We start from the raw sequence: 23,365 nt of genomic DNA, 5'->3' as shown, positions 1-23,365 counted from the left end.
CAGAAACTTCTATGGCATATGCATTTAGCCCTGACAGGAATGTGTTTGTTTCATTTGTATCTGAGGCTCGTTAGAACTAACGTTAGCCGTGTTTGAGCCACTTTATGTTTGCTGATTTTGAATCATGTTTAAACTGTAGATGCGCGGGCGAATTGCGTGCCTTTTAAGAAAAGCGCGCGGTCGGCAAAAAGTGCATGTTAGCAATATAAAACTGATGATAGCTTACCCATCCACTTCAGCACGTGCGTTTAATGTTGCTAGCCGTTTAAAAATGTGTGTGGGTTATGCAGCCGCTTAGCTAATGCATAAGTTATGCGCCTGCCCACCTGCCGTGAGACCAGTCTGCACTTTGCATCGTGGGTTTCGTCTTTGCACTGCGTTGATGGGGTAGTGATAAGCATTAAATTATCAAGTACAGTTTTATTTACCGCAAGCGTGAATGCGAGCGATGAATTACTGTTGTCTATTTCACAAACCGTGATCTGCTTATGAATGAGCTTAAGTTTCCGAGGTATGCGCAGTCAAATGCGCATGCATTCATCGTTTTATTTGTTGGGCTGTGATGAGCTCTCTATCCGTCTTTGAACGCCCGCGCGGCGACACTGCACTAGTGGCGCTGGGGCTGAAGCGGGACGGTTCTGTTTCAGACGAGACTCACTCTGGCAGCGGCTCAGGGAGGAGGACGAACGGACCCGCGGCTCGGTATGTGTTGTAAGACCATGGCCGCCTGGGACGCCGCTGGTGCCTGTGGCTAAGACCATGGCGCCGGCGCCGCTGGTATCTGTGGCTCTCCTGGGGGACGCCGCTGGTGTCTGGCTCTCCTGGGGGCGCCGCTGGTATCTGTGGCCCTCCTGGGGACGCCGCTGGTATCTGTGGCTCTCCTGGGGGACGCCGCTGGTGTCTGGCTCTCCTGGGGGCGCCGCTGGTATCTGGGGCCCTCCTGGGGACGCCGCTGGTGTCTGGCTCTCCTGGGGGCGCCGCTGGTGTTTGTGGCCCTCATAAGGGGAGTCCACTTCACTGGCCTCCGCGTGTTGTCTCAGGCCGGTTTTGTGTTTGGGTTGTAGCAGGGAAGCGTTGTGGGTGCTGGCTCGATTTCGCACATGCATGGACCAGGCCGATCTGGAATTCGGGAGTGTGCATCCTCTCTGCCACTGCGTTACCGTTCCTGCCTTCACTAGTGGGATCCAGCTGCAAGCGCTGGGCGCTGGGGGCCGCCGCTCCGCCCTGCCCCTCCGTCAGCGACCGAACAGACACACTGATGAGCGGGGTCACGAACGGAGCGCTGCCGTCTATGCCCCGCTCCTTCCCGCCTCTCCTTCAGCGACCGGACAGACACACTGATGAGCGGGGTCACGAACGGAGCGCTGCCGTCCATGCCCCGCTCCTTCCTGCCTCTCCTTCAGCGGCCGGACACACGCCCTGTTGAGCGGGGTCAGGAGCGGACCCGTTTCTCCTTCAGCGGCCGGACAGACGCCCTGATGAGCTGGGTCACGAACGGAGCGCTGCCGTCCATGCCCCGCTCCTTCCTGCCTCTCCTTCAGCGGCCGGATAGACGCCCTGTTGAGCGGGGTCACGAGCGGAGCGCTGCCGGCCGTGTGCCACTCCTTCCTGTTTCTCCTTCAGCGGCCGGACAGACGCCCTGTTGAGCGGGGTCAGGAGCGGAGCGCTGCCGGCCGTGTGCTGTTCCTTCCCGTTTCTCCTTCAGCGGCCGGACGGACGGCCTGTTGAGCGGGGTCACGGGCGGAGCGCTACCGGCTGTGCGCCGCACCGGCTCGCCGGACCAGGAGCGCCACGGTGACAGCGGCCGCCCGGTCTGTGTTGCAGTCGGCAGGCGGGCTGAGCTGTGCCGAGATGACGGAGCTGCTGACGCTGGTCTGCTGCCAGCCGCTAGAGGACATCGACCCCAGGCTGAGCCCGCTGGTGCAGCAGCCGCTCAGCTGGTACTCGGGTCTCATCCGCACGCTCACGCACAAGTACTCGGACTCGCATCGGTCAGTGGCGCGGCCCGGCCCGCTCCCTCCAGCTCACGCTCGGTGGACTCAGGCTGGCGGCGGTCCACAGCCCGGTCCCTCGGCGGCCCGTGTCTCACTCTCCAGCTCACGCTCAGGGGGACTCCGGCTGGCGGTGGTCCACAGCCCGGTCCCTCGGCGGCCCGTGTCTCACTCTCCAGCTCACGCTCGGGGGACTCCGGCTGGCGGCGGTCCACGACCCGGTCCCTTGGCGGCCCGTGTCTCACTCTCCAGCTCACGCTCAGGGGACTCGGGCTGACAGCGGTCCACGGCCCTCGGCGGTCCATGTCTCACTCTCCAGCTGGCGTATGATCTTGGCTGCTGTCTCAGCTCCGGCGCTCTCCAAGCCTGCCTAGTGTTCGGTACCGCAGACTCCAGCTACTCAGTGCTCTCCCGTGCTCTGAACGCCGGGTGCTGGGCGGCTCGCCCGCCCTCTGGCCGCGCGCCGTGACCGCTGGCACGAGCCGGCCCCGCCGGCCGCGCAGCGCCGCTGGAATGTAACGCACCCCACCCGGCTCGGCAGCTACTACCAGTCGGAGTCGGGCTCGCTGCGCTACCTGGTGGTCATCCTGCCGGCCGAGTCCAGCGCGCTGTTCGTGCTCACCGTGGACTCGGAGTCCGCTCACCGCACGGCGGTGAGAGGGGCTCTCACCTGGTGGTGTCGGGCTAGACGCTAGAGTCGGACGACACGCGGCTGGTGGCGTGTCTTCGATGTGCGCGATGGATGCTTGATGGAGCCGTGATATTTATTGAGGTGATATTTCTGCCTTACAGCCTTTTAAGCCATCTTTGTAGACCTGTGTGCGGTTTTTGTGTGGGTGATAGGTGGACGTGCTATTTGTAAATAATGTTAGAATATTATTGGAATTCGAATGTTACCTCGCTAATATCACAATATGGTGTGAGAGCTTAGCATACAGTTGCTTTACTGAAAGCTATGAAAGCACGCACGGTGGGCATACGAGACTGCAGCCCTTGGTTGGCAGGTCAAACACCCCTAGAGGTGCTTTCGAACGAAGCGACCAAAGCTGCTCCAGCTTAAATGTATCTCAGAACAGACAGCGCATCAATGGTTTTGATATCTCACAGCACTTACGGTTGTGAAGCAACGCGTTAGTCTGCGGAGAACACGGAGATCCCGGAAACCAGAGGCATCTAGATACTGACCTGGCCCTCCGTACCAGTGTCCCGGGTGCGTCGCTACCTTGAAACTGTAGCCAGGGCCGTGCGGCGGGTGTGGGCTGCTCCAGGGCTGTGTGTCGGTTGTGGCCCGGCGCTCCTGGTACCGGTCGCCTGACGCAGCCTGACGTGGCTCTCATGTTACCGACAGCACCTGAGCCTGGTGACGAGAGAGCCGAGTCTGGGCGAGCCTTCGGACGCGCCGTCTCCGTCCGCTTCGGACGGCGATCTGCTGCTGCGCCGACTCACCGAGCAGTTCGTCAACTGCTGCTGCTATCAGATGTGGGCCAGCTTCGTCCAGTAGCGGCCGACGCTGGCCGCTGGCCGCTGACCGCTCGCGCTCGCGGGGCTCGCGGGGCTCGCGCTCTTCCCCGATGTCGGCGGCCGGGCACGTGCTCCCTGCCGTCGGATCGGCACGGCAACTGGTCACGTGATGGAGCTCCAGGTGGAGGCCTTGCCGCGTCGGCTGGTCACGTGGTGTGGTGGTGGGGTGAAGCTCAGCCGTTTCAGTGGGTCACGTGACGCAGGTTTGCCTGTGCCGGATGCTGGGGGCGGCCCCTGCCCTGAGCTTCGAGTAATCGGTGTGCCACAGTGGCCGCTCTGGCGTGGCTTCAGAGCAGCAAGTCTTTGTTATTAGTTCGTTTGGGGTTTGCATGCTACTGTTGATTTTTCTTGGCGAGAGGGGGCACAAACCATTGTTGGAGGCAGAATTACTAACTGCTCGGCTACCTTTCGGCCAGTGAGTGGCCCCGTGGAAGTTCTGTGGTCGTGAGGCGCTGTGCTGTGATCTTGCCTCACTGTGACGCGTCGGATCAGGTAACGAGAAAGTGTAGCAAGGGAGACATTGGTGCGAATTCCTTCTCTTGCGTATATGTATGCGGCTCTGCCGGGCGCTGGTGGATTACGTGTTGCGGGTTGTGCCTATCGAGCTTGCTTTTGTACGCCATCGAGTGTGGGTTGTAGCCGGAATACTTAAACCGTGCCTTGTCATCCATCTCGGCGTCGCGATTTGTGGGACTCAAACAAATGTAACGGTGTGCCTATATTGTAAAAAGAACACAGTTGAAGGGTTATGGTCGTGCTGCGCCGATCGCTGCGCACTGACGTCGACTACCGCGCCGGCTGTTGTGATACGGTATTGGACGGCGTGGATGTCGGGTGTGCTGGTGCCGCCAGCGATGTGACCCGGATGACCCGTTGGCGGAAGCGGCGCTGATGCTCTGCTGACCTCCAGCGCTCAGTGTGACCTGTGCAATGAACTGGCATGAGCGTGAGCTTGGGCATGAGCTGTGCCACGCCCTGTGTGCCACTCCCGCCTGGGCTGTCTGGCGGCGTCGTATGCTCCCGCGTATGGGCGCTATTTGGCCGGACATTTTTACTCGTGACGATGCCAGTACAGTGTCCGGCTGATTCCCAGTTCATGCAGTGTCCTGCTAATCGCCATATACACGATGTTGCATGGTGGGTGTGGTTGTGTGCTCTGGCGCCAGACGGGAAGAAGGGCCTGCAGAAAGACCAAGGCGGTGCCCTAGCACTTTTTTTTTAGCTGAGGCGTTAGACTGTTCCCGATGCGGAGAGACGCCTGAGGCTCCATGTCGTCCCGACCAGTCTGGAAAGCTCCCTGCAGTATGAGCGGGTGACGAGAAGCCTTCGATTCCAATTTCGATAGCGGACGGGATCTTTCCAGTCTGCTCCTTTAAAAACATCGCCTACGAGGTTACTGCGGAGCGGAGACCGTACGGAACACTTCTAACACCGCTCCTGCCTACCGTTTGAGCTCGGTTAGCCAACGAGGTTACCGTGAAGCCAAGACCGTGCATGGCACTCCTGACACCGCTCCTGCCTACCGTTTGAGCTCTGTCGAGCCCGTCGAATCCGATTTGGGGGAAAGTCGGCCCATGTCGTTACTTTTCGAAAATATAATAGCACTGTTGTGATTACAATGCATGCGGTCTACCTGAGCAGTACGCATGCGTCCCATGTCGTGCACCGCTTCCAATCACAGCAGCCTCGCACTCGCAGAACTGGGGCACCACCTGTCGGACACTGCTGGCGTCTGCCGCGGCCGCACGGGGTTAGCGTGCTCACAGGTCGGCGAATAGCCCCAGACTAGGAGCCCCGCCCTGGACACGCCGATGGCGAGTCCTGGGGTAACCTAGGGGTACCCTAGGTGGTTCAACTCTTGGCAGGCTCCTCCCGCACTCCACCCGGTCTCACGAAGTCGCATCTCTGCAAGGCTGCATTGCTGCGCTGAACGCGCTGCTTCAATGCTAGAAAACGGCGACCAGATCATAAACTCTTGCATATGGCCATAAATCTGGCAGCCTAAGATTCAACCATCTACGACGCATATGTGCCGTATCCCTGCGCTCTGCGATCTTGTGATCGGCGCGCATCTGCGGGAACAAGCTTCACGTGTTTTGTCCGCAGCCTACAGACAGGCTGCATGTTTACAGGGAGTTGGGTCACGTAGCTTCTAAGTTGCGTGTTACTTAGTCTTGCTCACCAATCGTACTGTAAACGCGGTTCTGAATTGGTAACCGCTGATCAAGGTACTGGCTACAGGTAAGATGCATGGGTAAGATCAACTGAAAGGAGTCAGGTGCTGAATATGATGGACCACCGGTGCAGGGCGGCCTCTATGCAACCATGCAATGTTATTTGCTCCATGCTATTGGACCGTAGACAGATAAAGTCTTATGGTGTTTCATATGTTGTTTTAATTTTGATAAGCCCATTGCTGTATGCTGCCATAATGTTCCGTAATTATTCTAATGAAATTATAACTGCAGAGCATCATAGGTGTACCATGAACATCACAACAAAAATTTCAGTGCATGTATGCAGTAAATATGAGTGGTTAGTTTGGGACATGTTCACCACAAAGTTTGGGGCATAAGGGAGTCCATGTTTTGGAAACTGATATTGGGGAAAATGCTATAAAAGTCATGTTAATTAATCAGATAATTTTTTTCTGACTTGATGAGGTCTGAATTTTGTGCACACAACATAAGGGCTAAGCACACTAAGGCCATGCATGAGGCTGGTGCAGGTCATGTATTTTTTATTGATGGGAGTTGGGGGTCAGGGTGTACTTTCCTACCTAACGTTAGAAAAAATCATTGTACACCATTTGTCGTGTTTAAGGCAGGACATATCATAAATAATCACAGAACAGGTAGATTCATGCTCTTACCTTCAAATTTTTTTATAATTACGATGGCGAGCTCCCGGGCGCCACACACACAGCAGCCACGACACCAGCACCATTACTGCGCGAGGTCACAACATTACTGCGTATCAAGCAGCATCAAGAACCATAAAAATGTAGGGGGCCAAGGTAACAAGAATCATTTAAAATTGATCCTCAACACCAAGGGGACGATGGGTTGCAGGGGGATTGGGTGGGGAATGTAAAGCAAAATGAGAACATGGCGGCTAAATAAAAGCTCACTATACGGCACCTACATATGGCATGGAACATGGACACCAATGGGATGCTGGGTTGAGGGGGACATAGGGTGGGGAGGTTAGGTTAGGTTAGGTTGGGTTAGGTTAGGATAGGTTAGGTTTGGCTCAGTTCAGTTTGGTTTGGTTTGGTTCATTGGGTTGGGTTGGGTTGGGTTGGGTTGGGTTGGGTTGGGTTGGGTTGGGTTGGGTTGGGTTGGGTTGGGTTGGGTTAGGTTAGGTTAGGTTAGGTTAGCTTAGGTTCTGGTCTATTCTCAGTTAGGTTAGGTTAGGTTAGGTTAGGTTAGGTTGGGTTGGTTGGGTTGGGTTGGGTTGGGTTGGGTTAGTTAGGTTAGTTTAGGTTAGGTTAGGTTAGGTTAGGTTAGGTTAGGTTAGCTTAGCTTAGCTTAGCTTAGCTTAGCTTAGGTTCTGGTCTATTCTCAGTTAGGTTAGGTTAGGTTAGGTTAGGTTAGGTTAGGTTAGGTTAGGTTAGGTTAGGTTAGGTTAGGTTAGGTTAGGTGAGGTTAGGTTAGGTTAGGTTAGGTTAGGTTAGGTTAGGTTAGGTTAGGTTAGGTTAGGTTAGGTTAGGTTAGGTTAGGTTAGGTTAGGTTAGGTTAGGTTAGGTTAGGTTAGGTTAGGTTAGGTTAGGTTAGGTTAGGTTCTGGACTATTCTGACCTGTGTGTTTCGTAAACGTACCTAAACGCTATAAGAAGCGATTTTGATTATTTTTATGGCTCTTGATAAGCAGGAATATCGTACTTACGCAACAACGCAGAAACGGTGCTTTGGAGTCGAGGTGGTGCGGTGCGATGCGTGCGTCGCTCGGGAGCTCGCTATCGTATTTATTAAAATTCGAGGGTAGGAGCATGATTTTACTTGTTTTGAGATTATTTACGATATGTTCCGCCTTAAACACGACAATTGGTCTACCTTGGTCCCGTACATTTTGTATAGTTCTTGGTAAGCAGAAATATTGTATTTACGCAACGGCAACGCAGAAACGGCGCTGGGGAGTCCAGGCGGTGCGGTGCGGGCGGCGCTCGGGAACTCGCCATCGTAGTTATTGAAATTCGAAGGTAGGGGCATGATTCTACCTGTTTTGAGATTATTTTCGATATGTGCCGCCTTAAACACGACGAATGGTGTGCAATGATTTTGTCTAACGTTAGGTAGGAAAGTACACCTACACCGAGTTGGGTAAGCTTTCATGATTTATACTGTGTTTGGAATTGGTTCCTGTGCCTTTGGGCTGTGATAGCTTGGCATATAGTGCACATAGCATGTAGTACTTGCTGCCCTCCCTCGTGAATAGGCACTCACTTGTGCTGGAATTTCAGGACCAGATAACATGAGTCCTCTTCATATTGAAACACCAGCACTGTTGTCACCTTCTCTGACAAGACTGGCTGGGAGGCATGTCTATCTGAAACTGGAGAATCTGCAACCTTCTGGCTCATTCAAGCTCAGAGGCATTGGCTGTCTGTGTGAGGAGGTAATGTTCTGTTATCCATCTAAAACACCATAGGTAATTGGTAGCAAAGAATAAAGTTCGATTGGTGTGGTGTTAAAACACTTTCCATTAGCCAATATGAAGTGGAATCAAAAGGAGATGAAGGTATTCATGAACTGTGCATCTCTTGTGTGCATGTTTGGATCACCTGCCTGTGAAATGAGGCAAAGTGATGCCTTTGTCTCTGTAAAGCTGAAAATGCTTTAAATTTTGGTGGTGTGTAATTGTGGTGTTTTAGTTTGCATTTTAGAGTATGTATCTGAAGCAATACCAAACCTGGAAAAACTAGCTTCCTGGACACTCTGTCCCGGTCTCTGTTATCTGGGAGGCCATCTGTTCATCTCCATGAAATTTGTGTCTTGTTTCCACCCAGTCCTGCCTGCTTCTCAGTTGGCCATCCCTCTATGGGTCATGCTGCTAGCTGTACCCCAGTGAATGTGGTGCTGGCTGACAGGCTCGGGCCGCTGGCTGCTCAGAGATCATCTCCTCGTCGGGCGGTAACGCCGGCCTGGCCGCGGCGTACGCGGCGCGCACACTCGGCATGGCTTGCACTGTGTACACGCCCCACTCCACACCAGCCCTGCTGGTGGACAAACTGCGGAACGAAGGCGCCGACGTGCAGGTCAGGTCAGAATCCCCTGACATCGCAGGTCAGAAGCCTCCTGACCTGATCTTGGGATAAGAGACTGCCTGATCTGGAATATCAGGGGCCTCTGGCATGGGGAGCATTAGAACTCCTGAACTCACGGCGGGAATAATTCGCCTCCCAGCTGATGAAGTTCTCTGGAACTCTGTGTAGAACATTGTCCAGCTAACTGGCATGAGGTGTGTCCTCCATGGTTGACGGTTTCACTTTGCTGTGGACGAGACCTTTGCCTTGTGGTGTGGATATAAATATTGTATGGGAAAAAATTAACACTAGCATCCGTTAAGATGATTCCAAAACTATCCGAAAATTGGAAATGTCTCTTTTAGGTCGTACATAGCAAAGAGATAATGTAAGTCCTTTCCATGACTTGTTGTGGTGGCATCTGGTTTGATAATCTTTCATTGATGACAAACTGGGGAATTTTTGGCTCACTGGACGTCACCTTTCCAGATAGTCGGCAAGAACTGGAACGAGGCGAACGAGGTAGCCGTTGAACGCGCCCAGCGTCCCGGCTGCTGGTTCGTCCACCCCTACGAGCACCCGTCCATCTGGTGAGAGCGCCCCACATGGTGTGGCGGCGAGCCCTCTGGTGGGCGGCGGGGCGGCTGTGGAATACGTGGCATCGGACCCCTATGGTAGCCTTATGTTAGGAAACATCAGCCGCTGGATACCCGCGCTCCGGTCTGCGGGGGAGGGTGGTCGGGACGCCGGGGACTCGACCTGCGATGTGTCGACGGGGGAGGGTGGTCTGGACGCTGGGGACTCGACCTGCGATGTGTCGGGGGAGGTGGTCTGACGCCGAGGACTCGACCTGCGATGTGTCGGCGGGAGGGTGGTCTGGACGCCGAGGACTCGACCTGCGATGTGTCGACGGGGGAGGGTGGTCGGGACGCCGGGGATTCGACCTGCGATGTGTCGACGGGGGAGGGTGGTCTGGATGCTGGGGACTCGACCTGCCATGTGTCGGCGGGGAGGGTGGTCTGGACGCCGAGGACTCGACCTGCGATGTGTCGGCGGGGAGGGTGGTCTGGACGCCGAGGACTCGACCTGCGATGTGTCGGCGGGGGAGGGTGGTCTGGACGCCGAGGACTCGACCTGCGATGTGTCGGCGGGGAGGGTGGTCTGGACGCCGAGGACTCGACCTGCGATGTGTCGGCGGGGAGGGTGGTCGGGACGCCGAGGACTCGACCTGCCATGTGTCGGCGGGGCGGGGTCGGTACGACCTTGCGCTTGTGATCCCTTTGCCGTAGAGGTGGTCTGGGGAGGGGGGGGGGGGGGGCGTGGGATGCATCAGGCCTGGGCGGGCCGGTGCCCCGCTGCGTAGAAGTGGTGTGGGGTTGTAGGATGCAGCAGGTCCGGACAGCAGGTGCCCCGTTGCGTAAGTTGGTCTGGTGGGGGGATGGGATGCATCAGGTCCGAGCGGGCCGGTGCCCGGCTGTGCAGTCAGGCCGGTGCCCGGCTGTGCGCGGGCAGACTTCTGACCAGGTTGGGCCGACCGAGCGCTGCGGCGCGGCCGGAGCGCCCCGGCCGTGTGGCGGAGCGCTGACCCTCTCGCCCTGCCGCCGACAGGAGGGGCCACTCGACGCTGGTGGATGAGCTGCACCGTCAGCTGGCCGCGCCGCCCGCCGCCGTCATCCTGTCGGTCGGCGGCGGCGGACTGGCCAACGGCGTTATTGAGGGACTCGAGAGGGTCGGTGCGTCGCGTGGTCTCATGACCATCCACCAGTTAAAGTCCCGCGTGTTTCGCGACAGACACAGTCCACAGCTGAATGTGTCGTCGTCCAGCCTACGCTAGCGAGGCCATTTGGCTGTTCATTTCCTGAACCACGCCTTGTCATCGGAGATTGACGTTTCTTGCAGTTTGCAAAGGCACGTGTCATTGAATTCGGATCTATCATTACCATATGGCAGGCATCAGCAATGTGTCTCTGACCCATCGTATTCTTCACCGCCCTTCTGTCCGCTGGCCTGTCTCACTGTCGGTCATAACTCTCTGTGTCCAGGCTGGTCCGACGTACCCGTGGTCGCGATGGAGACGGAGGGCGCCGATTGCTTCAGCAAAGCGCTGGAGGCCGGGAAGCCGGTGGTCTTGAGTGGTATCACCAGGTGAGTCTGGCCGCCGCCAGCTGCACCAGGCTATGGAAGGTTTGGCCGGACCCCGCGCTCGCGCCCTCGCTCCGTCGGACTAGCGGCATTCGTTCTAGAGCGCCGGTGACGTCATAAGCGGCTATCGCGATATGCTATTGCCGGTTACTTGGAGGGAATAGTTCGCCTGTGTGTTGAGTTTTTAACTGAAAAAACAACTGCTGCTGAGATCAAGAAGTCATGTTTCAAACGGGTTGGTTGGAAAGCTGGCTACTGCGGTAGAGCAGGTCTTGTTGGTTATCGGTGGGGCTCGTGAGGCCAGGCGGGTGTTGTAGAGAAGGATATGACTGGATGACTTATAAGCCGTCTTTACGAAAGTGTCCACGTATTGTAGGCTGCGGTTGAAGGTTCCCGCAGGCTGCTTTGACAAAACAACACTGGATCCTGGTTTCCACTTGTTCCTTTAAGAAAAAAAGCTAGGGATTCAGATTCTTGATGCTCTTTTGACACACCAAGACCCTGGATCATGGTTTTCTCTGGTTCTGTGGACAAAGCCAAACTCATGACCCTGTTTCCTTCTGGTTCTTATGATGAGACAGGACCGCAGATCCTGGTTCTCGCTGATTCTTTCGGCAAGCAAAACCATGGATCCTGGTCGCCTTTGGCCCATTCAACAACACCAAACCCTGGGTCCTGGTTCCCACTGGTCCCTTCGAGGACGTTGGTCACCTGAATGACCTACATACTTTTGCTTTCAACAAGCAGTTAAAAATCATCCTCCGCAGGCACGTAAAGCAGTCGGCGTGTCCGATACCACCACTACAACTAATGAGGCGTTACTGTTAGTTGAAGAGCGTTTTCCAACATGTATAGTGGGGTAGTAGACAGCTGAAGCAATGTAATTATTATTCCGGGATAAACTAAACTGGGAGAACTTCCAGTGCCCCTGTTGTCTTATGTTAACAAATAGTGAATTGGCTCTGTATTATCTGTATGTTGTGTTCATGTTGTTCTCATTTGTCAAACTTGTAAGTTCCCATCAAAATGCACCCTCCTTAATATCAAAACCAGATGTGCTCATGTCCGCATTTTAGAGGCAGCCACCAGACGGCGTCAGAAATCAAGGCCGTATAGCAGATGAGATGGATGAGAACGCCTGGGATGAGACATAAGTCAGATATTGAATACTGTTAGAACCAGAGCGATGTCGCTAGTATGGATCGGTGAACTGGTCATTGTCCCTGAATTCGTTGGCCCCGAGGAATGAATGTAAAGCTCCAGAGCGAATGTAAAACAATGGCAACTTGATTTTCGTTGTGAGTTGTCATACTTAATGCTCTATTTAACACAGCACTGATAGCTGTATACCTAATAAAGAGGAGAAAGGGTATGGAGATGCAGTAATATTTCCGTACATGCCTTCGTACAAAAGGGTTCACGCAAGAGGGTGTTATGTACAGCATTCGATCACGATGAGAGAGAGCTGTGCGTCTCGTGGGGTTGGAAGGAGGACACACCACAGGGGTGCCACTCACCACGCCCCCGACTGTCACTGGTGGGGCTCTGCACGCGGCCATGTGCCCCCCCCCCCCTCCCCCCCCCCCCGTCCCGACAGCGACCGCGACTGGCGGGCTCCGACCCCGATCACGTGTCCCCCGTCGCCGCTCGTCACCACCTCCGGCCAAAACACACGCTGTCCGGCGACGCGGGTGTCACCAAAACAACAGATGGCGGCATTGAGCTCCGATGCGGGGACAAAAACCAGCTGCCGCCATCTCAGCCTGCAAAACCAGAGCCGACCTGGTTTTGATGCACTGCCCGCGCCGTGCCATTTTTACTCAATAGGGGTACCGCTGGAGCCATGCCGCCACGGCTGGAGCTTTGTATCTGTCTGGAAGGCCCTTCACAAGGCTTGTCTTGACCCCTTCAGTATTTGAGCCAAAGCCCCCAAAAGCTATCAAACCCGCTAAACATAGCAATTCTTAATGTTTTGGGGGAATCGGTCCGCTCTTCTCTCCTCGCAAGACATTTTGTGACGCTCCGTTGATCCGTGCTGCCACACAAATACAGTACCGGTTTGTTACATGACGCAGCTATGCGGTACATCGCTGCCTTTTGTATTCATCATGACGCGCGCCGTTGCCTACCCTTCTACGGAGCGTCAGCGACCTCAGAGGTCACATTAGCGATCAGGAGCCATGTCACAGCCTGAGCCCGACATGGGCTGTCTTCGAAGGTTACGCTTCCGCTGCCGCGCTGGGCTGCTCCATGACGTAAATTTTCTGTTGCTTAGCTTACTGAACGTTCTAGTCGGGCGGATCGAAACGCTCATCTGGTGACGTCACATTGTCTGACTGGTGACGCCACACCCTGACTGGGGTCACGGGATGGCGCCCTGCTGGCTCGAGATTCATCCCTCACCCAGTCTGGGCTCCGGATGGGGACGGGGGGGGGGGGGGCTTGCGGTGGAGAGACGGCGCGTGCCGTGCGGTGACCGCGGGCCCCGTTCCACGCCGTGCCAGGCCGTCGGGGTCTGGTGCGGTGCACGTTGTTGCATGGACGGCTCCTCTGACTCATTTGGGCCTCTCGGTCAGACGCGCACCGGGCGCTGGCCTGTGTCCAGGTCAGACGCGCACCGGGCGCTGACCTGTGTCCAGGTCAGACCCGCACCGGGCGCTGGCCTGTGTCGCTGTCGGACCCGCGCTCGCCTGTGTCATTGTTGGACCCGCGGTTGCCTGTGGCACAGTCAGACCCGCGATCGCCTGTGTCACTGTCGAACCCGCGCTCGCCTGTGGCACAGTCAGACCCACGCTTGCCTGTGTCACAGTCAGACCCGCGCTCGCCTGTGTCACTGTCGAACTGGCGCTCGCCTGTGTCACTGTCGAACCCGCGCTCGCCTGTGGTACAGCCAGACCCACGCTTGCCTGTGTCACAGTCAGACCCGCGCTCGCCTGTGTCACTGTCGAACTGGCGCTCGCCTGTGTCACTGTCAGGTCCGCGCTCGCCTGTGTCACTGTCAGGTCCGCGCTCGCCTGTGCCACAGTCAGACCCCCGCTCGCCTGTGCCACTGTCGAACTGGCGCTCGCCTGTGCCACAGTCAGACCCGCGCTCGCCTGTGTCACTGTCGAACTGGCGCTCGCCTGTGTCACTGTCAGACCCGCGCTCGCCTGTGCCACAGTCAGACCCGCGCTCGCCTGTGCCACTGTCGAACTGGCGCTCGCCTGTGCCACAGTCAGACCCACGCTCGCCTGTGTCACGGTCAGACCCTCACTCGCCTCTGTCATAGTTAGACCCGCGCTCATCTGCGCCACTGTCGAACCCGCGCTCGCCTGTGCCGCAGTCAGACCCGCGTTCGCCTGTGTCACAGTCATACCCGCGCTCGCCTGTGTCACAGTCGAACCCGCGCCCGCCTGTGTCACAGTCAGACCCGCGCTCGCCTACGTCACTGTCGGTCCCGCGCCCGCCTGTGTCACAGCCAGACCCGCGCTCGCCTACGTCACTGTCGGACCCGCGCTCGCCTGTGTCACAGTCAGACCCGCGCTCGCCTGTGCCACAGTCAGACCCACGCTCGCCTGTATCACGGTCAGACCCGCGCTGGCCTGTGTTACGGTCAGATCTACTCCGACACGTGCAGTTCCCCTGCCAGCAACCACGCCCGGGGCACGATCGCCTGTGTTTAGTTGCGTTTTTCATTTGTTTGATGATCGTGTAATTGCTTCTTAAAACACATGCAAGACATGAGTCCGTATGTTAGGTACTGTTCCGGAATGTGGCGTGTTTTGGGCGGGGTCCAGACACGTGTCCAGGTGGCTAGCTGGGGTGTGACCGGCCGCCGCGGCCGCGTCGGTGACGGTGCCGGGTCGGTCTGTGCCGCAGCCTGGCCAAGTCACTGGGAGCGCTGCAGGTGTCGGACCGGCTGCTGGAGTGGTCCCGGCGGCGGCCGGTGCTCAGCGGGGTGGTGACCGATCGGCAGGCGGTGGACGCCTGCGCTCGTCTGGCAGGTCAGTAGGCTGGGCCGCTCGCGGCCGCTGCCGGGCCAGTCTGCCGCCACCCTCCGGCAGGTGGCCATGCCCAGCTGTTCATGTGTGAACATCAGACGCAGAGAGCGTGGTGTGTGCGGTGTCACTAGCAATCACGGTAGGCTGCGCTGTCGGCGTCTGTAAGCGACGGTCTTTTGAAGTGGTGCAACGGTCATTTGTAGGGAGGATGTCACCAGAGCCAGGTCAGTCGGATCACCAGACACCAGACGCTCGCGACCCCGTGCTGGTCTGCCTGCTGTTGTTGGCTTCTGTGTGCTGTGCTGACCGCTGGCCGCGCCTGTCGCCAGCCGATCACCGGCTGCTGGTGGAGCCGGCCTGCGGCGCGGCGCTGGCCGCCATCTACTCGGCCCGGCTGCCGGCGGCGGCCGCGCGCCGGCCCGGCCCGCTGCTGGTGGTGCTGTGCGGCGGCAGCGGCGTCACGCCCGACATGCTGCTCCACTGGCAGACGCTCACGGCCGCCTGACCGCTGTACGGCGTACGCCTGCAGCTTGTACCGCCTGACCCGGGCGGGCACCAGGCAGGGGTTAGCGGGAAGAGACACCAGCGCTCTGAGTGGTGCTCGTCTAGTAGTTAATGCACGCTGTTGATTTGGAGAGAATGATTTCGGTATATTGCTACATTAGCTGTAGTTTTAGAACGATCGGTGGTGTTGGACCATCTATGTGATGTATATGCTGCAGTTTCTGGTGTAGACCGCAGCCAGTCAGGGAACTAAAGCGGGTAGCCAACGTGCCAGCCGGCCGGCTAGCAATGTGTAGCTTAGGGGACAAAACATTAGACCTGGAGAGGCGGGGGTGGACAGCTGACCAGGGGCCACTGGCTGCTCGGTCGGGTGCTCTGTAGGCGGGATGGGTCACAGAGAGCCGGATGGAGACGGGCCACCGGGTCAGGGCGGTGGCCCCGGCCATGCGTGACTGGCTCACGCCATGTTAGAATGACGCTAGAGACCATGGCATAATGACGGGCGAAGGGCATTGTCGCAATGTGTGGTGGCCAGATTGACAGATGGCGTGCGGTGGCCAGATCACGGACAGTGGCCAGATGACGGAATTATGCGCAATACTTCAGCAAGTGTGGTTGAAATACATGGGACCGCAAGGAACACCTCGATGTGTACTTTGTGAAAGCAGATGCCTTCTCGGACACACTTTCAGATGATAGCCAGGCGACTGTCGGTGACGCGGACCGGACGGGACGGAGGCGGCGGCGCATAGCCGGCGGGCCTACTGGTTACGTGCCAGGCGCGGTGCGGTGGACTGGTGCGTCACGATGGCCGCCAGTCCCGGGAACGGGGGTCAAAGGGAGGGGGCCGACTTCTAGTTCTGACGAACACGTCAGCGGCACGAGCTGCAGCGGCGGAGGCCGGAGGACCCACCACCGGTCGCTGCAGCTGCGGGCCCGTGGTGCGGGATGTCGGTCAGACGCGGCGCCAGAGAACCCGCCACCGGCCGCTGCGGCTGCCGGTCTGGTGCGGTCAGACGCGGCGCCAGGTCCTGGCGCGTCCGCCCGTGCACGCAGCTGGGCACGGTGGCTTGGAAGAGCTCAAATCAGCGGGGCCAAGTCTGCGTGCGTAGAGATATGTAAGCGTTCAATTGTTTTATGTGAAACAGACAGCATGCCATTGCGCAGGTCAAAGCAGAGGTTTGCCGAAAATATTAAAGATCCACAACTCACCCTTTCATCGGCGCAAGGAAAAAAAAACCACAAACAAAAACGGGAGAAGCACGAGGGAAACAAACAGCGCTGTGCGATAGAACAAACATGCGTCTTTGTGTCCTTATTACAGCACAAATCGAAGGTTATTATAATTTACAGTGTAGCGAGAACTGAAAAGCATGGCAAGGGAAACAAGAAACGGCATTCAGGAGAACAAATTACGATGCGAGCAACGCGGAGGAGAATGTTCTCACTTGTAACGTTATTCGAGCGTAAAGCTCGCTAACGTACGAGCTGACCATTGACTCATGGCTGGGCGGAATTGAGACTGCAACCATATGGCATGAGTGGGGCAACAGCGATGCGGTTCTAGTTTCAGTGGTCTGTCACGAAGAGAATATTCTACGGAGTTTATGTAATGGCAGAATCTGCACACAATGTGAAGAGACTCGGATCGGGGGCTGGAACCGACCATCTACGTTCGTGGCTAACCAGCGGCCGAGCCACGTCTGCCGGCAACAGAGCGGATGTTTTGCTGCACCTCTGGGTGACCCGACCAGAAGGCTGATGACACCGGCGGCGGGAGGCGGCAGCGTCCGCCTTCGCGTGCGGTGTTCGTGCGGTGGCGGAAAGCGCCGGTCCGGTGTTGACATCCATCGTGCTCACCAGGGGAGTGGTTTCACAAAGTCAGTTCGGGGTTGAATAGTGAAAAATGGCCCAACCTACCCCCATAATGTGCTAAAAGGCATATAGATACGCCAATAAACTGATACATATGTTCTAACTATGCCGAACTCAAAACAGGTCCTGCCCCAGCAGCGTGCTGGAGACGGCCGCCTTTTATATCGCCGACTTATATCCGGAACCAAAATATAAAAAGTCTATGTAAGGCTCCCGAACAAGCGACTGGGAACACCAGATCTATCCCAGCTCTCAGAGGCCTCCTAAATTTTCAGGCTGGGCAAAAAGACACTCCCACCTGGTGGACCCGTCGTCGCTGTGCACGCCGCGCTTCGCGGCAATACCGCGCGAACATCCAGCTGCAGGCCGGGCCGGGCCGGGCTCGCCCGGGCCGCTGGGGTAAAGGTCAGTGGCGTAGGTCTGGGGCGCCCGTTGTCAGAACTGACGGTGAACAAAGATACACTCTTACACGAGATTCGCTCATTTCTACTTTCTTAATGAGACTTGATGTTTTCAGCTGTGCTTCAGCGTGGTTGTCTGTGGAAGTCAGCGATTGGTTGAATTACCTGCGACGCATTTCAATGTCCCGAACGCTTCACACTGTAAAATCGGTCCCAACCAATTTTTGGCACATGAAGCTCGAGGCCCCATTAGCAGGCCTCATTATCCGGCAACGCAGGTAAGCACAGTCAGAGTCCGCACCGCTGACGGAGGCCGCCGCTGCATGGACGACAGCTGCGAGGATGGGCCGGAAGATGGACCGGATCTGAGACAGCGCGTCGGATATGGCTCACGGCGCGTATCGGTCCGGCGCGTCCGCGAACCACCGCTTCCGCCCGGCCTATATAGTCAGCACCTCCGCGGGCCGCCGGCGGCAGTGCGCCTAGCCGATCCGGCCGGCTCGCCTTCAGACGTACACGGCGGGTCAGCAGACGGACCCGGCGCAAGATCACATATCCGCGACACCGCACTACGGCCTGGGGATGAGGTCGGTGGTGTACCTCGCCTGCGTGGCGTCGCTGGCGGCCATCGTCGCGCGAGCAGGTGGGTTTAGACTGTCGATCGTCGATAACCGCCTGGTTGGCGACGTGCGGAGGAACGGTCGAGTGTGCGGCCTGTGGACAGGGCACGTTGTGTCTTTTGCTATGTTTTCGCCATGTCTCGTTTGCCGCTCAGCGCGGCCCGTTGATTGGCCGCCCTTCGTCTGCCCCTCAGCCGTGCCTAGGACTGCCAGGCGGGCCGCGCTCGCAGGGCCGATCTGGCCGGGTCACAGCCAGCTGACCGGGTCACGGCGCTGGCTGCCTCCCGGCTGGGGCCTGCATCGGCCGCCTCCCCGGCAGCTGCGGCTGTGGAGGCGGCCGCCGGTCAACACTCCAACGGCGTGGGCGACAGCAGGTGCGAACCGGCGGATACTGCTGGCCCGCTCCCGGGTCAGGTCAGGACCCGGCTCCCGGGTCAGGTCAGGACCCGGCTCTCGGGTCAGGTTAGGACCTGGCTCCCGAGTCAGGTCAGGACCCGGCTCTCGGGTCAGGTCAGAACCCGGCTACCGGGTCAGGTCAGGACCCGGCTCCCGGGTCAGGTCGGGACCCAGCCCCCGGGTCAGGTCAGGACCCGGCTCTCGAGTCAGGTCAGGACCCGGCTCCCGGGTCAGGTCAGGACCCGGCTTCCGGGTCAGGTCAGGACCCGGCCCCCGGGTCAGGTCAGGACCCGGCTCCCGAGTCAGGTCAGGACCCGGCTCCCGGGTCATGACCGGGAGCCGAGGGCCAGCCGATAGGGCGGCCGGCCGCCGCGCACCCCGCTACCGCCCGTGCTGATGACGGTCGCGGGGTGCGCGGCGTGACCGCTGCAATCGATCTTTGCGATGGGACAGGACCCAACTGACGTTTGCGAATTTGGTCTCGTGGGACCAAAAACGCAGACTTGAAATGACGAGCTGTTACATGATGAGGGAGTAAAAACGCCTCCCAACTGAAGACAAACGGTGTGATGTGACGGTGGCCTCTTCCCAGGCGGGGACGGTTATCGTCGCCGAGGTCACCTCTGGCCCGGCACCTCCCGGGGCGGGGCCTGGGCCAAAGCCGGCCTCGCGAGCCAGGCCTGGCCCCGTCACGGCGTGTCCGCGGTCTCCGTCACCAGTCGGCGTGGTCGTCACGGAGGTCGTCGACTCCCGGAAGCTCACGTCTGGATTCGGGGACGTCACGGTACGACAGGGTGATACTCCCGGGCGCGCAGTGGGCGGTGTGCGCGTGCAGTGCTGTGCTGGAAGTAAGATTTTCTGCTTATGATTGTCTGTCCGCATCATAATAACGTTATTGAACTCAGCTTCAGTCTTGTCGAATTTCAAACATGGCTATTGCCGTAATTTCATCTGGCATTGTCGGTTGTTCAAAGAAGCTGAAACCTCGGGTTAGAAATGTGCAGCTCACTTATGAGCGGCCAACACACATCCGCGAAGGCGCGCTGACTGCTCGCTGAAGAAATACGGTGTTTACCAAGCATCCAACATGTGATGCAGGGATAGTGCGCGTCACGTTCATCGCAATTACGGCTGGCCCGGCTGAGGCACCCGTGGTTATTTCAGGGACTGCACACCCGCGCCCTATCGGCCCCGTCTGGCGTTGGAGACGGATTCAGCCGCACCACCGATACCCGCTGGGGACGGCTACGTGCTGGCCCGACGTGACACCTACGGAAGCCGAGCCCACGGCGGCGCCGACCACCGATCCCAGGAAAACTCGACCCGCGCCCTCTGAGCCGGTGCCGACCACCACCGCCAGCGTTCCGCCGGGGACCACAACCACCGCCACCGCCGCCACGACTACCACCACAACCACTGCCGCTGCCACCACCGCTGCCAGCTCCACCGCCGGTCCCGCGCCCGGGCCGACGGGCCACGACAGTCCGGACGACCCGTACGGTCCGGGTGGTCCGCACGGTCCGCATGGTCCGGACGGACCGGGTGGTCGAGACGACCCGTACGGCCCGGATGGTCCGGGTGGTCCGGACGGACCGGGTGCGCCGGACGGCCCAGGTGATCTGGACGGTCCGACGACCGGCGGCAGTGCCGCACCGTCCACACTGCCGCCGCCGCTGGCCGTCACCTCGCCGGAGTGCCCCCCCGGCCTCGTCTATGACCAGGAGCGCGGTGCGTGCGTGGAGGGCTGTCCGGTCGGGGCCTCGTACAGCGATGACGCATGCGTCTGTGACAACCCGCTGTTTGTGGTGGACTTCGCCAGCTGGGAGTGCGCGGAGCCGCGGTTCACGATCCAGTGAGCAGCGCAGCGCGTGTTGCTGGACGCTTTGTTCGTACCGTGGCTCGTGTGAAATACGTCCGGCAGCGCGCTTATAGGACAGAGAACGTTGCGGAAACATCAAATGACCGGGGTTCCGATTTATCAACGCTCGGCAAGCAACGTTCTCAAACATTATCACCGTACCTATATAAGTCATATCCATTCCTCAGCGTCGTAGTGATGGCTCATCCATGAGAATAATAAGAAAAAAAACACGAAGAACTTCAATCCAATGGGACGCGTTGCGCTGGGCTCGGCCGTTCAGATATCAGGCAAATGTATTTACTCGCGCAACAAGACGATATTGTTATATCACCAGACACGTGACAGGTGTGAACTCAGACTCAGTATTTGATGGGGCTGGCCCGCCAGTTCGTTCGATGCAGCGATCAGACGATGAAGCATTCAAAGCGTGCAAAAGCGCATCCCAACAGCCCTGGCTGGCAGAAGCGTCGGACAGCCTCAGGTTCGGCCGGCGCTTATACAGCAGTTCAGGCCTGTATTTCGCGACAGATATTTTACAGTTTGGAAGTTTGCTGTTAGCGTTGATCAGGCTTGCTGTGGCGGCTTTGCCAGGATGTGGAATGCAGCGGACAGGGAACTGAAGCGGGAGGGCACATGCCTGCCCACCAGTCAGCAAATTGTACGCTGGGGCCAGTACATTAGACCTAGGCAGGCACGCTGGTCGGTAGGACGACCACCGGGCGGGGCAGGTCAAATGGCATGTCAGAGGTCAGAGACGCACCGCCGCGGGTCACCGGGTCGGAGCGCTGCCTCCCCACCAGTCAGAGGTTAGAGAGAAACGCACCGCCGTGGGTCACCGGGTCGGAGCGCTGCCTCCCCGCCAGTCAGAGGTCAGAGAGAGACGCACCACCGTGGGTCACCGGGTCGGAGCGCTGCCTCCCCGCCAGTCAGAGGTCAGAGAGAGACGCACCACCGTGGGTCACCGGGTCGGAGCGCTGCCTCCCCGCCAGTCAGAGGTCAGAGAGAGACGCACCACCGTGGGTCACCGAGTCGGAGCGCTGCCTCCCCGCCAGTCAGAGGTCAGAGAGAGACGCACCACCGTGGGTCACCGGGTCGGAGCGCTGCCTCCCCGCCAGTCAGAGGTCAGAGAGAGACGCACCACCGTGGGTCACCGGGTCGGAGCGCTGCCTCCCCGCCAGTCACGACATGCGTCCCTGGCATCCCGTGAGGCGCGATGTGATAACGTGCGCCGGACAATGGTTGTTTGCGAGTGAGCATGGTGCTCCCTGTGATCTGTCCATTGTTGGCACGCACGCCGCCGGGACTATGCCACGGACAGCATGTCTTTTATAGTTCTAGCGTGCTGTGTGACAGCTACATGGACGGAGATAGATATATTTCACTCGGCCCATTTAGGCGTGACATGGCAGCAATTACCGTTGAAGGAAACGTGACTGCACGACCGAATCTGATACGCACTTCACTTGAGATCAACTGAGCTGAAACGGCTAGCGAGCACCGAACGGCCAACAGAACAGGGAAGCAATGCTTCAAACGATCGCGAAGGACACCCTCGCACAACAAACGCAGAGACCGCCTACGTGGCATTTGACTTAAAACGATAGGAACAGCTACTGGAGCAGATCATAACAAAGACAACAGGGACCGGCAGGAAATCGTCAAAAATGTACGTCCCCTTACAACAAGCGCTGCACATGACTAGGGTGACGGGCCTGTGTACATCAGACGCACACGTGTGGACTAGACTGACTAGAATGTGACCGACTGGAATGCAACGTGAGAGGCGACCGAACGGGCTGGCTCCACTGGGAGGACGGTCTGGTGCCAGCCCACGCCAGCCCCACCGGGAGGACGGTCTGGCCCCGGTCCAGACCTGACCCCACTGGGAGGACGGTCTGGTGCCGACCCAGACCTGACCTAAGGTAGGACAATCTGGTCCTGGCCCAGACCTGACCCCACTGGGAGGACGGTCTGGTCCCGGCCCAGACCTGACCCCACTGGGAGGACGGTCTGGTCCTGGCCCAGACCTGACCCCACTGGGAGGACGGTCTGATCCCGGCCCAGACCTGACCCCGCTGGGAGGACGGTCTGGCTCGGACACGACACGACACCCCCAGAGGCCGATCAGAGCGGCGGTCGAGCACCGCACGGCCCCTGGCCAGGGCGCTGTCTCCGACGACCCTCCGTTGACGCTCCCCCCCCCCCCCCCCCCCCCCCACAGCCGGGACGGGCCGTCCGGTTGCGGTGCCCGCTGGGCTGTACCGTGAGTGACTGAGACAAATGGACGGATCAGTTTCCTGCCGTGCCGCTCCGCCTCCGCGGCCATGGCGCCGGCCGGATCACAGAGCTGTGCGAGGCGCCAGGCCGGCCGCTCCAGACCGGACCAGGCCGCCGCCGCTCTACACCCGCGGCCAGGGCACCGCCCGAGGCCGCGGAGACGCCGGCCGGATCACAGAGCTGTGCGAGGCGCCAGGCCGGCCGCTCCAGGCCGGACCAGGCCGCCGCCGCTCTACACGCGCAGCTGCGACCGCGCTTTGTCCAGGATGTCCTTCTTGATCTTGGGGTAGTCCGGGAACTTCTCCATCACCTGGTGACACACGTCTATGGCGTCCACATACCGCTTCGCCTTCAGGTAGTTGAAGGCCAGCTTGAATCCTGAAACGCGGACAAGAAAGAACATTGCGTGGATTACGTCAATAGTACAATAAAAGCAGACGACCATTTGCATGGCACTTCTTAGCCCACTTTTATGGATTGATAACCGACCTGAACATGAAACAAACCGAACTGGTCACCTGTGTTACTTAAACAAAGTTTAACATCGGTATGC

At 58.4% G+C, this 23,365-nt stretch overlaps 2 protein-coding genes and 1 long non-coding RNA gene across 3 annotated transcripts in view; all 3 read left to right on the top strand.

Annotated features, from left to right (window-relative positions):
- Positions 1 to 4,647, top strand: part of LOC119111385 (KICSTOR complex protein SZT2) — a 59,867-nt gene extending 55,220 nt beyond the window's left edge. Inside the window, exons 66-69 of the mRNA XM_037235198.1 lie at positions 648 to 702; positions 1,825 to 1,991; positions 2,533 to 2,644; positions 3,340 to 4,647. Of these exons, the coding sequence (XP_037091093.1) occupies positions 648 to 702; positions 1,825 to 1,991; positions 2,533 to 2,644; positions 3,340 to 3,492 (487 nt within the window). The 3' untranslated portion in view covers positions 3,493 to 4,647. The remainder of the gene's footprint in view (positions 1 to 647; positions 703 to 1,824; positions 1,992 to 2,532; positions 2,645 to 3,339) is intronic.
- A 973-nt stretch (positions 4,648 to 5,620) lies between these two features.
- On the top strand, positions 5,621 to 15,383 carry LOC119111384 (serine dehydratase-like). The gene is made up of 9 exons (XM_037235197.1): positions 5,621 to 5,753; positions 7,974 to 8,128; positions 8,623 to 8,768; positions 9,246 to 9,346; positions 10,365 to 10,489; positions 10,799 to 10,901; positions 14,757 to 14,881; positions 15,208 to 15,238; positions 15,332 to 15,383. Exons 3-9 carry the CDS (start codon positions 8,688 to 8,690, stop codon positions 15,381 to 15,383), a joined length of 618 nt encoding a protein of 205 aa, XP_037091092.1. The 5' UTR covers positions 5,621 to 5,753; positions 7,974 to 8,128; positions 8,623 to 8,687.
- A 2,740-nt stretch (positions 15,384 to 18,123) lies between these two features.
- On the top strand, positions 18,124 to 19,462 carry LOC119113207 (uncharacterized). The gene is made up of 3 exons (XR_005095855.1): positions 18,124 to 18,301; positions 18,473 to 18,652; positions 19,267 to 19,462. It is a non-coding gene; the product is annotated as an uncharacterized LOC119113207 (long non-coding RNA).
- Positions 19,463 to 23,365: the final 3,903 nt, after the last annotated feature.

Source organism: Pollicipes pollicipes, unplaced genomic scaffold (assembly GCF_011947565.3).
Source record: "Pollicipes pollicipes isolate AB1234 unplaced genomic scaffold, Ppol_2.1 Scaffold_7261;HRSCAF=8764_pilon_pilon_pilon, whole genome shotgun sequence".
NCBI lineage: Eukaryota > Metazoa > Arthropoda > Thecostraca > Pollicipedomorpha > Pollicipedidae > Pollicipes > Pollicipes pollicipes.
Note: the sequence above shows the minus strand (reverse complement) of the source record. Positions and strands in the feature narration are given on the sequence as shown.

Coding starts and splice junctions, on each gene's coding strand:
- LOC119111384 (XM_037235197.1), top strand. CDS start 8,688: ATGGCTTGCACTGTGTACACGCCCCACTCCACACCAGCCCTGCTGGTG. Junction 8,769..9,245: donor ACGAAGGCGCCGACGTGCAG/GTCAGGTCAGAA, acceptor TCACCTTTCCAG/ATAGTCGGCAAGAACTGGAA. Junction 14,882..15,207: donor CGCCTGCGCTCGTCTGGCAG/GTCAGTAGGCTG, acceptor GCCTGTCGCCAG/CCGATCACCGGCTGCTGGTG.